Source organism: Chelon labrosus, assembly GCF_963514085.1.
Source record: "Chelon labrosus genome assembly, chromosome: 6".
Classification (NCBI taxonomy): Eukaryota; Metazoa; Chordata; class Actinopteri; order Mugiliformes; family Mugilidae; genus Chelon; species Chelon labrosus.
This window is the reverse complement of record NC_140342.1, coordinates 14,170,862-14,185,387: the sequence shown is the minus strand read 5'-3', so window position 1 is coordinate 14,185,387 and position 14,526 is coordinate 14,170,862. Positions and strand designations below refer to the sequence as shown.

Below are 14,526 nucleotides of genomic sequence, written 5' to 3'. Positions count from 1 at the left end.
ATGAGGATTCACGCACACGTACACACACAAAGAGAAGAGAGCGGAGGGTCACGCATAGTAACACGCGGATCAGCTCCCGCTAAATGGGCGGTGCGGTTCCGCGTTCGGCAGCGGCCAATGACCGGCACGCATGCGCTTTCAATCACCTTTCGGAGCGAGCTCGACCAATCAGAGACGAGACTCCCCTTCAAGCGATTATAAATGCGCAGGGATCCGCGGAAAGTCGGTACCAGAGAATGAGAGAGACACAAGCGAGACATCACACAACAAGACATTGGACCTGTCAGTCCTTTAGTTTTTATTTCGATTTTCTTGTTTCTCCAGGTAATTATTTTTGTTTCTCTGCTTTGTTTCTGTGTTTAACTTCTGTAAGATGAATTTTTATTATTAATCACTTTAGAAAATGAATTATTTCACAATATGAGCTTTTTGTGTTGATTTATCCTGTTGATGTTTTATTTTATGTTGCTGTTCTTGAGTTTAAACGCAGCTTTAAGTTGCGTTATAACTGATGTAGCCGGGTGATGCAATGTTGCTTCATATGGAGTCAAACTAGAGTAGAGAGACGTTTAACTGGAGCCGTGTTTGTTTCCTTTGTATCGTGGGTTTCCGTGAGGGATCTCTCCCCACTCTGCGTCGTTAAATGTAATCTTACCAGCCAGCACAGATGATGGAAAGTCTCACCATCTTTTGTTTCCGATGCGGAGAAAGGAGAAGTAGCTGGAAATGGCGCTTTCTTTAACAGCGTTTTTCTCACCCCTTCTCTCCTTTCTGGAAGAAAATAACAATGGTGCTGTTTTTGTTATTTTACGCGCCCCATACCCTCCAAAAAAAAAGGCTGCTCATGCAACATGTGACCCAGAGCGCACGGAGACCTCATACCTGCTCCTCTCTCATCCTCAGGTGTGTTATAGTAGCAGATAAGATGGCCGTGTCAGCCAGCAGCAGCTTGAGTAAAGCTGTCAAGCAGCAGTATATGGAGCTCCCTCAGGGGGACAAGGTCCAGGCCATGTATATTTGGATTGATGGCACAGGAGAGGGGCTCCGGTGCAAAACCAGGACGCTGGATTATGAGCCCAAAAGCATTGAAGGTAAGCCTCCTCCTCCTCCTGCTGCTGCGTCTTCCTGAAGCAGTTGCGTCGATGTTACCTCTCGGGCTAACATGGCAACCCCTCCTCCTCTTGCAGATCTCCCCGAGTGGAACTTCGATGGCTCCAGTACCTACCAGGCCGAGGGCTCCAACAGCGACATGTATCTGATTCCTTCAGCCATGTTCCGGGATCCTTTCCGCAAAGACCCCAACAAGCTGGTCCTGTGTGAAGTCCTCAAGTACAACCGCAAACCTGCAGGTAAGCTCAGCAGCTCACTTTCTCTAAAGTTCACACTGGGATTCATTCCTACGATGCAACATAAATGGCAGCAACTTAAGACCGTTTAAAGTAAAATTTGTCTATTTCTGACAGCAAAATACAAATATTTGATAGGGATTGTAATTCTAGTGGTAGGTACTACCAAGTGGATAAGGCATTAATATAAAGATAAAGTTATGAGGAATGAAACCAGCACATTGTGACCTGAAATGGGGAGCATAGTTGCACGAGCTGAAGTGAGCTTGTCAGAGACAAACACACATATTTGCATGCCATCTGTCACTTTAATGAGCATGAAAACTTGATTAAAATTTGAGGGATGCTCATGTCGGTGATGGGTGGATCTGAAAAGAACCCATTAAACATTTGTGTCCATCTTGCAAACGTGCAAAATTGGTATTTAAATACCGCCTGAGTAATCGTACTTGTTCTGCTCTGTCCTCCTAATCTGAAAGCTTCTGTCTGCAGAAACCAACCTTCGGCTCGCATGTAAGAAGGTGATGGAGATGGTGGAGGAGCAGCATCCTTGGTTTGGCATGGAGCAGGAGTACACCATCCTGGGCACAGACGGACACCCATTTGGCTGGCCATCTAATGGTTTTCCTGGACCACAGGGTAAGCATCCGGTTAAAGTTTCTGTACTTTTGTTCTTCCTCCATGGAGGCATGAGTCGGTATGGGTTTGACCGTTTTTATATTTGCAGGTCCATACTACTGTGGCGTGGGAGCTGACAAAGCCTATGGTAGAGATATAGTAGAGGCCCATTACAGAGCTTGTCTGTATGCTGGAGTCCAGATTTGTGGCACAAATGCAGAAGTGATGCCTGCTCAGGTAATGATGTAAACCAAAACACACGTTGAGAGTTTAAACTAGCAATTAAAAGCATAAACAAAGTTTAAAATGTCACTAAAATATATTTCCTGTATTTAGTGGGAGTTCCAGGTTGGACCATGTGAAGGAATCAACATGGGTGATCATCTGTGGGTGGCGCGTTTCATTCTGCACCGTGTCTGTGAAGATTTTGGCGTCGTCGCCTCATTTGACCCCAAGCCAATCCCTGGTAACTGGAACGGTGCTGGCTGCCACACAAACTTCAGCACAAAAGAGATGAGGGAAGATGGTGGATTAAAGTGAGTTGAGGGGAGAAAAGCTTTACTGGGTTTTACTGAGACTTCTGCAAATGTAGTGCATGAGTTTCTGACGTGACTCGTCCCATTTATGCTTTCAGAGCCATTGAGGACTCCATTGAGAAGCTTGGGAAGAGGCACAGCTACCACATTCGTGCCTATGATCCCAAAGGGGGGCTCGACAACGCCCGCCGCCTCACCGGCCACCATGAAACTTCCAACATCAACGAGTTCTCCGCCGGCGTGGCCAACCGTGGTGCCAGCATCCGCATTCCTCGTAATGTGGGCCAGGAGAAGAAGGGGTACTTTGAAGACCGCCGTCCGTCGGCCAACTGCGACCCGTACGCTGTGACCGAGGCCCTGATCCGTACCTGTTTGCTGAATGAGGAGGGAGACGAACCTGCGGATCACTAAATCCACAACTCATGGACTGACTCCCACTGCCCTCCTGACTTTTCTTTAAACCTAGTACTGTATTTTTATTTTTCTCTCCCACTGAGATGATTAAACCCCGTTTTTAATGGCTTAAAGTTGGCTGGTCAACTTAAAACATGACAAGGCAATGATATCCTTGGTAGTTATGAGCTGGTAATGGCAGGGTATGCCTTTCCCATCTTTAGAAGGGATTGGCTTTTCTAACAGTTTTATAGCCCATGTCGTATCATTCCCTTTCTGTCTGTCAGTGACTAAAATGAACTAAAAGGATATGGACGCTGCATAGTAGAGCTGCTAAGGCGGGACAGTATCTGTAACTTAATAAATCTGACTAGTTCATGTACTGTTAATGTATGTTGACCTGCCTTTAAGTATCCAGTCTTTAATGTTACTAATTCTCTCATTTTATGAAGTGTCTATTTTTTAAATGGCAGCGTTTTGATGTCTACACTGGGTCAACTTGTATGGTACACTTTGTTAGATGTCTGTACCCAGACGTAAGTTGTTCAAATGTGGTGGATCTGTCCATAATGCCATTTGTAGATTTTCCTCAAGGAGTTTTATCCTTTTGTTAACTGCGATATTGTAATGCACCCGATTTGGTAAAACATCCAGTTTACTGAACCTGGTGTTTTTTATTGATGCATTTAAAACTTTTATTTTTATCACAACATGGCTGTGTGACTCTTGACTTTGGGGACTTTTAAGGCACTTGCAGACTGCTCGATGAGGGCATCAAACCCTTACAGATGGCTAGTCCGAAGCAGTTTATCATAGCTTAGCATAAACACTGGGAACGGGTTAATCTGGCTTTTATAGTTCACTGGTAAACATGTTGGTAGTAATTTTATTACTTTTGAAACCGATCAACGATAAAAGCTATATTAAATTTAATTACATCTGAGCGCCCATAAAACACTGGCAACTCTCTCCTAACTCCGTAAATGTTTGAGGAAACTGTGCTCAGCATTTTAGCTAGAGATAAGAAAATTAACTAGTCCTGAGTTGGCTTTGTGTAAACTAGATTATTCATAATACTCGAGTCAATGCATGAATTTAATGTCACAAAAAAGATAATATAAAAAGGGACAAAGCAGTTTCTAGTTGGTTGCAGGAAGTCTTGCAAGTCTGCATCTCACACCTAGACGTTCGTAACAGCTGTGCTGCAGTATTTCAAGAAAAGAAGTGCACCGAAAGGTAGCTCTAGTAAAGGCTCTCTGGCCTTACTTTTGTTATCCAAACCTTCCGACGTTTCAGTCCGGCTGACTTCTTGGCAGGAGCTCAGCAGCAGCTTTGTTCTGGCAGTTTTTTAGGGCCCTGTGGGAAGTGACTGGAAACTTGTGAACTCATGAGACAGTTATTAGACTCCTCCACGGCTGCAGCCTGAGGCAAATATTCCCAGAAGTGCCCCGTCATAAACGGCCAACACAGCAGCACAGACTGTTGTGGCTGAGGACTAGGCCTACTTTGTCTGATTCCTGTTATTTACGAGAAAACTAAGCACAGTATAACATTAAATCAGCTGGTTGTGTAAATATAAATTGTGAAATATTTCCTCAGAAGTCAACATGTTCAGTGTTTACTTTGCAGCTCTTTAAGAGTGTGTAAATTCAGTTTAGTTTAAGTCAAAAGTTTTATAGGAAATGGAACTTCACGAATACAAACACTTGTAAGACGCTTTGTTTTTCTACTGACGCCACGAGAAGATGGCCCCGCCTCTCGAGAAGCAGAAGCACACGGTGTCCTCGGTTCACGGGACGTAAACACTTACTTCTGGTGCGCTCTCTCTTCTTGGGGGAAGGGAAGAGCAACAAAGGGCCACCAAGTTTGCTTTGAGACCTTTTCCCCTACACCCCAGCTACCCTCGCAACACAGTTAGTTAGTTCATTGATTGGCTTTTCAAGGAACGAGTTAAACCAATCACAAGTGGAGGCGGGTTCTGTCTCGTTTCAGGGGATGTTTGCTGGCCTGGGGCCAACACATGTACTCTAACTTTGTAATTTTTTTGTGTTTTGGCCGAACCTGATACCTCCCCTCCCTTTAAACTTTGCTGAGTTCCTAGAGTTTGTGAAACACCTTGGAGAAGCACGTGTAGAATGCAAAACAAGCACTGTGCTTCACAGGGAATAAACCATATCTCGAACTAATAAACTAATGTAGCACAGAAATATTCTTTCCTCATACGGCATATCTATTTCTGTCTGTATTCATAAACACGATGTTGTGCAGTATAGCTTAAAAAAAGAAAAGAAAGATAGGGCTGAACTTCAGTTAAACTTCCTGTCACACACATGCACTCTGTGTTGCACCGCAGCCAAAAGCAGAACCAGAACTGAGACTGTATAAAATATCATAACAGTAAGCTCAACCACTGACTGCTACACACTGTATCCCAGTCCCAGAAAAACTTCCTACATTCCGAGAAGCGAACGGGGACATTGTGTTCTTTTCCCAAAACCACCCAGTCATCCAAATTCTGCCAGATTTTTTTCCACACCTTTTTCCACATTATGCGTGGATTCTTCAGAATTTAAAAAGAAAAGGTGATGTTTCATTGCGAGCACTTGTTATTTAGTCTTTTCCCTTTAACCGTGTTTCTTTTCTTCTCATTTCAAACAAAACTATGTGAATCTGCTGTATTCAGCTCTCGACACCTCGTCCTCTTCCTCTTATTTAGCACTCCAGTGCTGTAACAGCATCGCAGGAAGTGGGGAGCTCACCGCCCTGCTACGATCTGTGAAAGCCACCTAAAGACATTCAGCTAAAAAAAAAAAAATGAATTCCACTTCCTGGCTTCAAGGCTCAATTAGGGGCTTCGATTTGCATGCAGAATCCAAACACCCTTTCGCTCGAGCCTGGGAAGCTCGAGCGATGGGGAGACACTGGACAAAGGATGGAGAGGGATGCTGCTCTGTTGCCATGACAACCACCGGAATGTACAGGCTGGATCCTGGTGGTTCTTGTGTGGAGAGGCAGGAAAAAAAAACACATCCATGTTATGTAAGGAAGAGGAAAAAAAAAATGTTGAAAATGGGGTCTGCACAATAAGCCCCCCGGCCAAATACAGCTTTAAGATGCTAGTCAGCTAGCATTCCCTCACGCTGTGGCATCAGGCAGTGCAAGACTTACATTTCTGTAATCTAATCTAAAATGGGTCACGTGCATCTGTTGTTTTTAACCTTTAAAAACAACCTATTGTATGCTCCTCTTCATTTTTGCTGGGATGTTGTATAACACACAAACTGGTTCAAACCAGCACTGACTGCTCGATCTGCAGCATGAGACAGGAGGAAGAGGGACATGCATAACAGTCATGACTTCAGAAGAAAGAGGGAGCAATTTTGTGCAAAATGCTGCATAAGAAAACTGCAGTAGATGGAGAGAAAATGTGAGAGGAGGACAACATTGTCTCGCAGCTCTTTTCTTGGCAAGTGGCATGAACAATCCTATTAAAGAGAGGAAGACACGTCGGGATGAGTTGCTGCAGAGCTGAGATGGGGTTTGAATGTTTTTGCAGAATGATAGTGAGCAAAAAAAAAAAAAAAAATGCTGCTCACATGAGTGCAGCTCCATCAATAACAAAATTTTCTTAAATACACACAACATCCATTGTCACGTGGCTTTTACACACAAGAGGAAGCTGACCACACGTGCTCACATTACTTCTCAGGAACACATGTGCAAACCAAGCCCACTTATGTGGGGGTAGACAGTTTGTTTACGTCGACCCCACACTCGAACGGTTTGGTATTTCCACACAGACAGATGCTGTGGCCTCAGCTAGTAGGACCCTGATAAGCTGAGCTCTCTAGTGTGATTGGACTGACTCTAGATCACTCAAGCTTACCTGCACTGTGATTGGTCACGCCATCGCGTATGACACACTGACACAGTTTTGCCGCAGCGCAGACACCGTGTGCTTTTGTTTCTTGATAGTGAACACAGAGTCAAACCAGATGATGCACTCTTGGGGTTTGTTTTTTGCAGTGCAGTGGGGTAAAGGAAGGTAAAATGAGGGGGCAAGAGAAGGCGAGAGTCAGGAAATGATCCGTTGTGTGAAGTAACGACACTATAAATGCGGAACAAAGCCCAAACATCTGCTTAGTAATCTCCATATTTAAAGCAGTCAGCTGAAAAAGGTGTGCCTGCACATTCTTCCATTGTAACCCTTGACCCACTTAAACTGCTGAACTGATCTGCATTTAAAGTGTTTGCACTCAAATAAGAATAAGAATAAGAAAAACCTTTATTAGTCCCGCAATGGGGAAATTGCAGTTTACAACAGCTTACAGAAAATGCAGAATAAAAAAAAATAACAAGAGCATAAAAAAAATAACAAGAGCCAAAAAGAGTAGCTATAAAAGATAAATAATGAGATAGGATCGGATAGAAATATTGCACAGATTGAATTGTAATATTGCATGGGTTGAATTGTAAAATATTGCATAGACTGGTGTCAAGCTGTTGTTTGGAGTTTTTACACCTTATGGTGTAATACTATTGCACATATGTGAGAAGTTTTTACACTTGTGGTGTAGTAATATTGTACTTAAGATTGTTCGTTGTGGAGCCTGACAGCACCAGGAAGGAAAGACGTCCTGTATCTTTCCTTCACACAACGAAAACATTTCCTTTGCGCAATCATGTGCTTTGTGCTTTTGACATTGCCAAAAATTAATGTTCACCCGCTCATATGTAAATCCTGTGTCAGGTAAACACTTTATATTTAACATGGAGTACCTTAGTGGTGTTTGTCCACTAACTGTTCCAGCCACAAAAAGGTTCAGTTTCACCAAAGTTCAAACAGTCCACACTTCCCCTCTCAGAATAGTTGGCTAAGTAAACGACCACATGCCAGAACTCTTGCAACAGCCGATTCACAAGAAGTGCTCCCCTCCTCCAAAGGTCTCCTGCTGATTTATCTCCAAAGGTTGTCCCGCCCTGAACCCAGGAAACAAAGGATGACCCACACAACTCCGCTTTCTGCACAACTCTACACATCATAAGGATGCATGAAAAACATTCACGTGCTAGCACAGATTTGGTGACGAATGCAAGTACACTTTGTGCTTTTTTCAATGAAACGGTGTCAAGTCCAGCTTTTAACATCTGCTATAACATTAAACTTTATTGCCTTTTATGAGGATCACCCAGGCAGCACACAGTATAGTTATAAAAGAGCAGACAACAGAGAGTGGGAACGACTGTCAAGCAAATAAAAAGTGCTGTTCAAACAATCAAACTTGTATATTCTGTGCAAATTGTAGAATTTCTTGCAAACAAAAAGCTAAAGGTGTACATTGCATGTTGGGGTTTCAGCTGCATGGAGAACTCATGTTCAAGCTGTGTGATGCTAACAGCTGCCTCTCACATTGGTACCATTACACCAAACCTGTTTGTTTAAAACGTTAACCCATTAACAGGTCAGTGTTGAGGGTCAACTTCTGCAAAAACGAATGCTTAATGAACAACACACCACAAGATGAGCCAGGCATACATTTTCCTTTATGCCAAAAACAACCTCCTCACACCCATTCGCACCTCGTCTTATTTTGCAATATAACTGAATTGCATCATGCATAGAGTGAGTTAACATACCCAACGCTTTGTGCGTCATGGGAACTTGAATTCCTGTCACTCAGGCTCAACTAATACAAACTAATAGGGCTGCAGCATGGTACTCTGTCAGCTGTGCAGATGCACGTCTGCCTGTCCTAGTTGTTTATCTTTACTGCAGAAAAGACAGGACCTTGTAGTGATGTTTAAAAATGTGGCCATTGCCTCTCTGCCTCTCTCTTCTCTGAGCTGTGTAGTTATTTTGTTTTGTAAACGCTGTCATTATAGTCCTTCAGTTTCCAGTTCAAGACAAATCTCTACCAATCATCATTCAGCCTAAACATAACATCACCGCCCAAGAGCAATTTTCTGTTGGCTTGCTGACTCTATGCACGCCCCCATCTCTGTAGCATCAATGTTGGTTAAATCTGTACTGTTTTTCCAATATCAGAAAGGCCAGTGGTGGACAAAGTACGGCTTAACTTGAGTAAAACAATCATTATATATATATACAGTACATGTAGAAATACTGTGATTAAGCCCTGCATTTAAAATCCTACTCCTAGGAAATGTTGATATAAAAAAAACCATGCTTTTCAGAACAGAGAACCTGAAACCACAAGAACAAGAACAACAACGGTTCCTTTTTAACAGCAAGAAACCTTGAGCAGAACCCAGCTCATATGTGGGGACCCATGTACTTGAGGCCAGAGAATCAGAAGCAAGGAGAAAGACTATACATGCATGTGGGGGAGTCCCTTCAAAACGTATTCAACCTGAGCCTACACTTTAGGAGGGCCTGCCCGCAGTGGAAGACATCCTGTATCATCCATGTCCCAAGAGAGTTGACTGACTACAGACCGGTCGCCCTGACATCCAGCATCATGAAGACCATGGTGCAGCTGCTGCCCCATCAAATCAGGCCCTAGGTCCGCCACGCTCTCGACCCATTGAAGTTTGCGTACCAGGAAAAGGTGGGGGTGGAGGACACCATCCTCCATCCTGCTCCATCGGACTCTCTCACACTTGGGCAGGGGGAATACTGCTGTGAGGATCATGCTTGTTGACCTTTCCAGCGCATTCAACACCATCGAGCCCCTGCAGCTGGGAGACAAGCTAATAGAGATGGGAGTGGACTCACAACTCACTTCCTGGATAGCGGACTTTCTTACTGGGACATCGCAGTATGTCAGGTTGGGGAACTGCAAGCCTGTAACAATCAATGGGGAGTGTGTAGAGGTGGCTCAGACCTATGAGTACCTGGGTCTACAGCTGGATTACAAAATGGACTGCTCGGCTCAGTATACAATAAAGGTCAGAGCCGTCTCTATTTCCTCAGGTGGCTTGTTTAATATCTGCCGGACGCTGCAGGACATGTTCTACCAGACCATCGCTGGCAGTGCCCTCTTCTACGTTGTGGTGTGCTGTGGAGGCAGCAGTAAGAAGAAGGACGCCTCGCGGCTGGACAAACTGATACAGAAGGCTGGCTCTGTGGTAGGGGCAAAGTTGGAGTCTCTGACATCAGGGGGAGAGGCAAGGACCTTGAACAAAATCTGGTCCACCATAAACAATGTCCACCACCCACTACATGACACCATAGTCAGACAGAGAAGCTCGATTGTCCCTCAGGCCATACGACTCTACAATGCCTCCCTGTGAGGAACCAACTGGACTTTGGTCATTGTTGAAACTACTGTATATTTTTTACACAGCATTATATATATATATATGATACAAGCGAGGTTCATAAAAACATTGATGGCAGAAGCCATCCCCAGCAGGATGCAGCCTGACACAGACACACAAAAACGGTTTAGTAACAACTAAAAAAACATGAAAAACAGCACAAGGTGTTGACCTGGCCTCCAAATTCACTAAATCCCAAACTGATCAAGTATCTGTGGGATGATCCACAGAGGACCCTCCCTTCAACCCATAGGACCCCCACTAACAACTTTCTGTTGCCAGACACCACAGGACACCCTCAGAAGGCCCATGTCCATTCTCTGATGAGTCACAACTGTTTTGGAAGCACAAGAGAGACCTACACTGTATTAGGAAGGTGGTCATAATGTTGTGCCTGATCACTGTAAAGTCTTGACATGAAAAGAAACCAGAAACTGTCAATAATTGTCAGATCGATGTTGTAGTTTTGAGAAAAATAGTTGTCCCTGAAACATGGTGGAGTGGCACTATGGAGTAGTGTGAAATGGAAGGTAAAAAAATCTCTACCTCAGTACAGCACTTCATTAAATGTGCTGTACCTGCCAACACTGGAGAAGGGCAAGTCCCTAGCTATAAAGCAACGTGTATGTTGAGTCATCAGGTTTGAGAGGCGCGGGTGATGTAACTTTAGAGGTGAATTTCATAAAATTCGTTGTCATCTGCCAGAACGAACCAATGAAATCAACTTGTCTGTGCATGACTGTGGGCGTGTGAGTGTGTAGGTTTAATAGCTACAATAGTAGTAACAGTGAACAATAAAGTCATTCCAGACACAAATTTCTGCATTTGCCATGAGACAGATCCACGATGGAGTGCAGACTTTGACTTTCACACACATGTCACGTGGCCACTCATCCACTCCTTCAGGTGTCATGCAGCGTTCACTACGCAAGGAACCATATTTGGTAACTTCCACGTACATTTTAAATTACGTCCCTGTGCCTCTCAGTGAGTTTGAGAAGCATGTGGTTTTCACCCAGCCAATCAGTAAAGATCAAGGCAACATTCTCACGTCAAATCAGGGTCTTCAAGGTCCAGCTCTGCTAAACGCTGAGCGTAACTGCTTTATTAGATGATGTCTAATGTGATATTCTGTATACTGACAAGTGCCCGAATCAGCACTTATGTTCTAATTGTCTAAATACATGTTACACAGGCAAGGAACCATGTATGGTAAATTCTTTAATCTTGTTTTTCTCCATGAAAATCCAAAATTTAGAAAGATTTCACAAAAGTAAAAAAGTCTTCTTATGCCCTACAATAACACATAGGGTTGAAATTTTGAATTTCCCAGCATTTTAATGAGTGCCCTATAAAGGGTTAAACTGACCTGGCTCCTGTCAGTGAGCCAGTTACAGTCAGACATACTTAACTAGTCTTCTGAAAAGCAAGGTCTTTTAAGGAACCATAACATTTGCTTTTGCTCTTCCTTGTTTGCTCTTTGATTGCCGATCATGCCTGTCAGTATGTGCTGCCGTGCAAACAAAGAGAGTCATCCAGTGATGACTAAGACACCGGAAAAAAGGTAGAAGGGCGTGTAGCTCATTGGAACATTTTTAATTTTAACGATTGGAGCACGTGTTCTCGACAGGAATTTGAACACAGTTGCTCAGTATGAGGAAAACTGGAGGGAAACAGGTTATGTGTCAGATTGCAGGGGTTATAATTTAACTTTGTCCAGAAATGCTTGTGTAAACTAGTTGTTTATGTAGTTAAAGATCACACAGCAGCATCCACAGGGAGGCCCTTGACTTTCAATTTGCACTGCTCACCAGCTAGTGCTAACTCAGCATACACCGCCCTGCCCGTGTTCCTGCAGCTTCTGGATATAAGTTGGAATCACGGGGTCCTCAACGGCAGCTGCCATTGGAGTTATCAAAATTATGTGTTGCTAAAATTGTATTTTCACATATTTTTTTGTGTATTATTGTCATGTCATGTCCTCAGAGGCAACGTGACATGACGAGCTGATTTTGTTTTCCACGTAGATCACAATCAAAGCCTGAACAGAATTCAGGTCACAGTTTCAATCAAGATCAAGATATAAATAAGACAAAAAACAGATAAACAAAACAATAAAACCAAAGCCTGATTCTATGATATCAGTGCCAGTACTAGAATGCTAGCCATAAGCTCATTACAACTCCCTGCACTATAATAATAAAAACTCTCTAGATAATACTTCTCCCTTTCCTCCGTGGTGAGTAGAACACTATGAGCCTGAACACTGCATTCAACTTTCTAAGTAGAAAATCATCAGTCATTTCTATTTTGAGCATAAATTCCATAGTCATGATTCAGTATCGTGGAAACATGAGGATTAGGAGTCCTTAGACAGAAATAAAAATGTAATGCAGTGTGTCGTCACACAGAAATGTTGCAACAGGTAAGCTAGAAAAGAAAGTCCTAAACTTCCTGATATTGGATTGAAATAAAATTCCGCGTCATTGCTTCATTTGCATGACGTCTGCTGAACTTCCTGTTCGTTTCTATTTTGCTGATGCATAATAGTGTTACTGCGGTAACAGTACAAGAGAAAAGCTATAAACGAGTCTCTGAGCGGATACTTGTGAGATTGCTATGGAGATTTACAGTTTGAAACATATAAGAGATTCGTCCTTTAAAATTCAAAGTTGGTGCATTTCTTACATGATCTTTAACTCCAGTTATTCCACTCTCTAATCACTACGAACACATCACAGGACAGGGGATATTACATGTACTGCACAAAGCAAACAACCTGGGTAAAGTCCACAGTTTGACAGTGGCGAATTGGCACTTCCTTGGGCCCAGAGCGTGTCGCCTGGACCCAGAGTAAAAACACAGCTGCTTTGTCTTTCTCTGTTCACTCATCCATGTGCTTCTAGTCCTGACTGGCTAAGACAGGAGAAGCCCGTTTGTCTGTTTCTCCATTGAATGCCTATCACTATTGTTTAAAGGCGTAACAAAGCAAATGCTTATTCTTCCAGGATTCATGTTGACCCGTTTGTCACCTCCCTTTAAGCACACTCACGTAGCACACTCGTGTATGCACACGCTGACACTGCGATGCACACACACACATGTCCGTAGAAACATTAAGCCACTTTATATAAAATAAGCTCATAAAAGCATTAAAAAGGTGCTAAAAGCTGAAAGGGACAAGCCACAATGTCAAAGTGTTTTTCTTTTTTTTTTTAATGGTATGTCTGACTCGAAGCTTTGATAAGGCACACACTTGAAACATGAGAGATTATTCATTGTATTAATTTAATCTCGATCCTGTTTGCTTTGGCTGTGATACGCAGACATGGCTAACTGTGTTACATTAGCGCTGGGTGAGGCGGGAAAGAAAGTGATGATGTGACTTTGAAAAGTTCAAGGAAATCTCTCTGGCCTCAAATTTAGATGTGACACTCCACAGAAGATAAATTCCTCAGACTTTTAATGTGGAGCCAGTGAGAATATGGCAATTTTGCCTCCGACAGGAAATAGTCTTTACGTCTGTCTTTAGAGTCTCAGTTCAAAAACAAAAATAAAAAGCCCAAATCTGAGGAACATTACACCGGATATGTAGCAAATCTTCCCTTAAATTCCTCATTTGTATTGGCAAATCATCAACCACAGCTGTTGAGCAATGCAAGTTAAATTAATTTAAGTGCTGAAGGCTTAAAGTTAGTCACGTTGGGGCGTATGCCTTCAGGAAAAACCACAGTTTCTGAGTCATGTCAACCAGCTCAACAAGGCCGGTGAGCAGAAGTGATCTAAGGACAGCCAATGAACAGTTTAACCCTTTAAAAGGCAAGGAACCATATCTGGCAACTTCAGCACACATTTTAAATTGAGTGACTCTCAGTGAGTTTGAGAAGCATGTGGTTTTCACTCAGTCAATCAAGGCAACATTCTCAAGTCAAGTCAGGGGCAGCTGTGGCTCAGTAGGTAGTCCACGAACCAGAGGGTTAGCAGTTCGATCGAGACACTGAAGCCCCAGTTGCTCCCAGTACGTTGCACTGGTGTGTGAACGTGTGTGTGCTTGTGTGAGCGAACGGGTAGATGTGTCTGTGACTGTGAAGGGCTTTAAGTACCAATAGGTAGAAAACCACTATATAAAAACAAGGCCATTTACCATTTACCATTCAAATCAGGGTCAGATGTGATCTGCAAGGTAACTGCTTTATTAGGTACCACAAAGAAGTGGCCGCATGTGTTGTCTAATGTGATAATGTGCATGTTGACAAGTGCCTGAACCAGTACTTATGTTCTAATGGTCTAAATACATGTATATATATATATATATGTATGTGTGTGTGTGTGTGTGTGTGTGATGTCAACGG

The 14,526-nt window shown here is 43.1% G+C and overlaps 1 protein-coding gene across 1 annotated transcript; it reads left to right on the top strand.

Annotated features, from left to right (window-relative positions):
* The first annotated feature begins 230 nt into the window (after positions 1-230).
* On the top strand, positions 231-3,603 carry LOC311489802 (glutamine synthetase). Its single transcript, XM_084547078.1, has 7 exons — positions 231-324; positions 904-1,091; positions 1,188-1,349; positions 1,839-1,985; positions 2,074-2,201; positions 2,301-2,500; positions 2,599-3,603. Exons 2-7 carry the CDS (start codon positions 926-928, stop codon positions 2,909-2,911), a joined length of 1,116 nt encoding a protein of 371 aa, XP_084403204.1. The 5' UTR covers positions 231-324; positions 904-925; the 3' UTR covers positions 2,912-3,603.
* Positions 3,604-14,526: the final 10,923 nt, after the last annotated feature.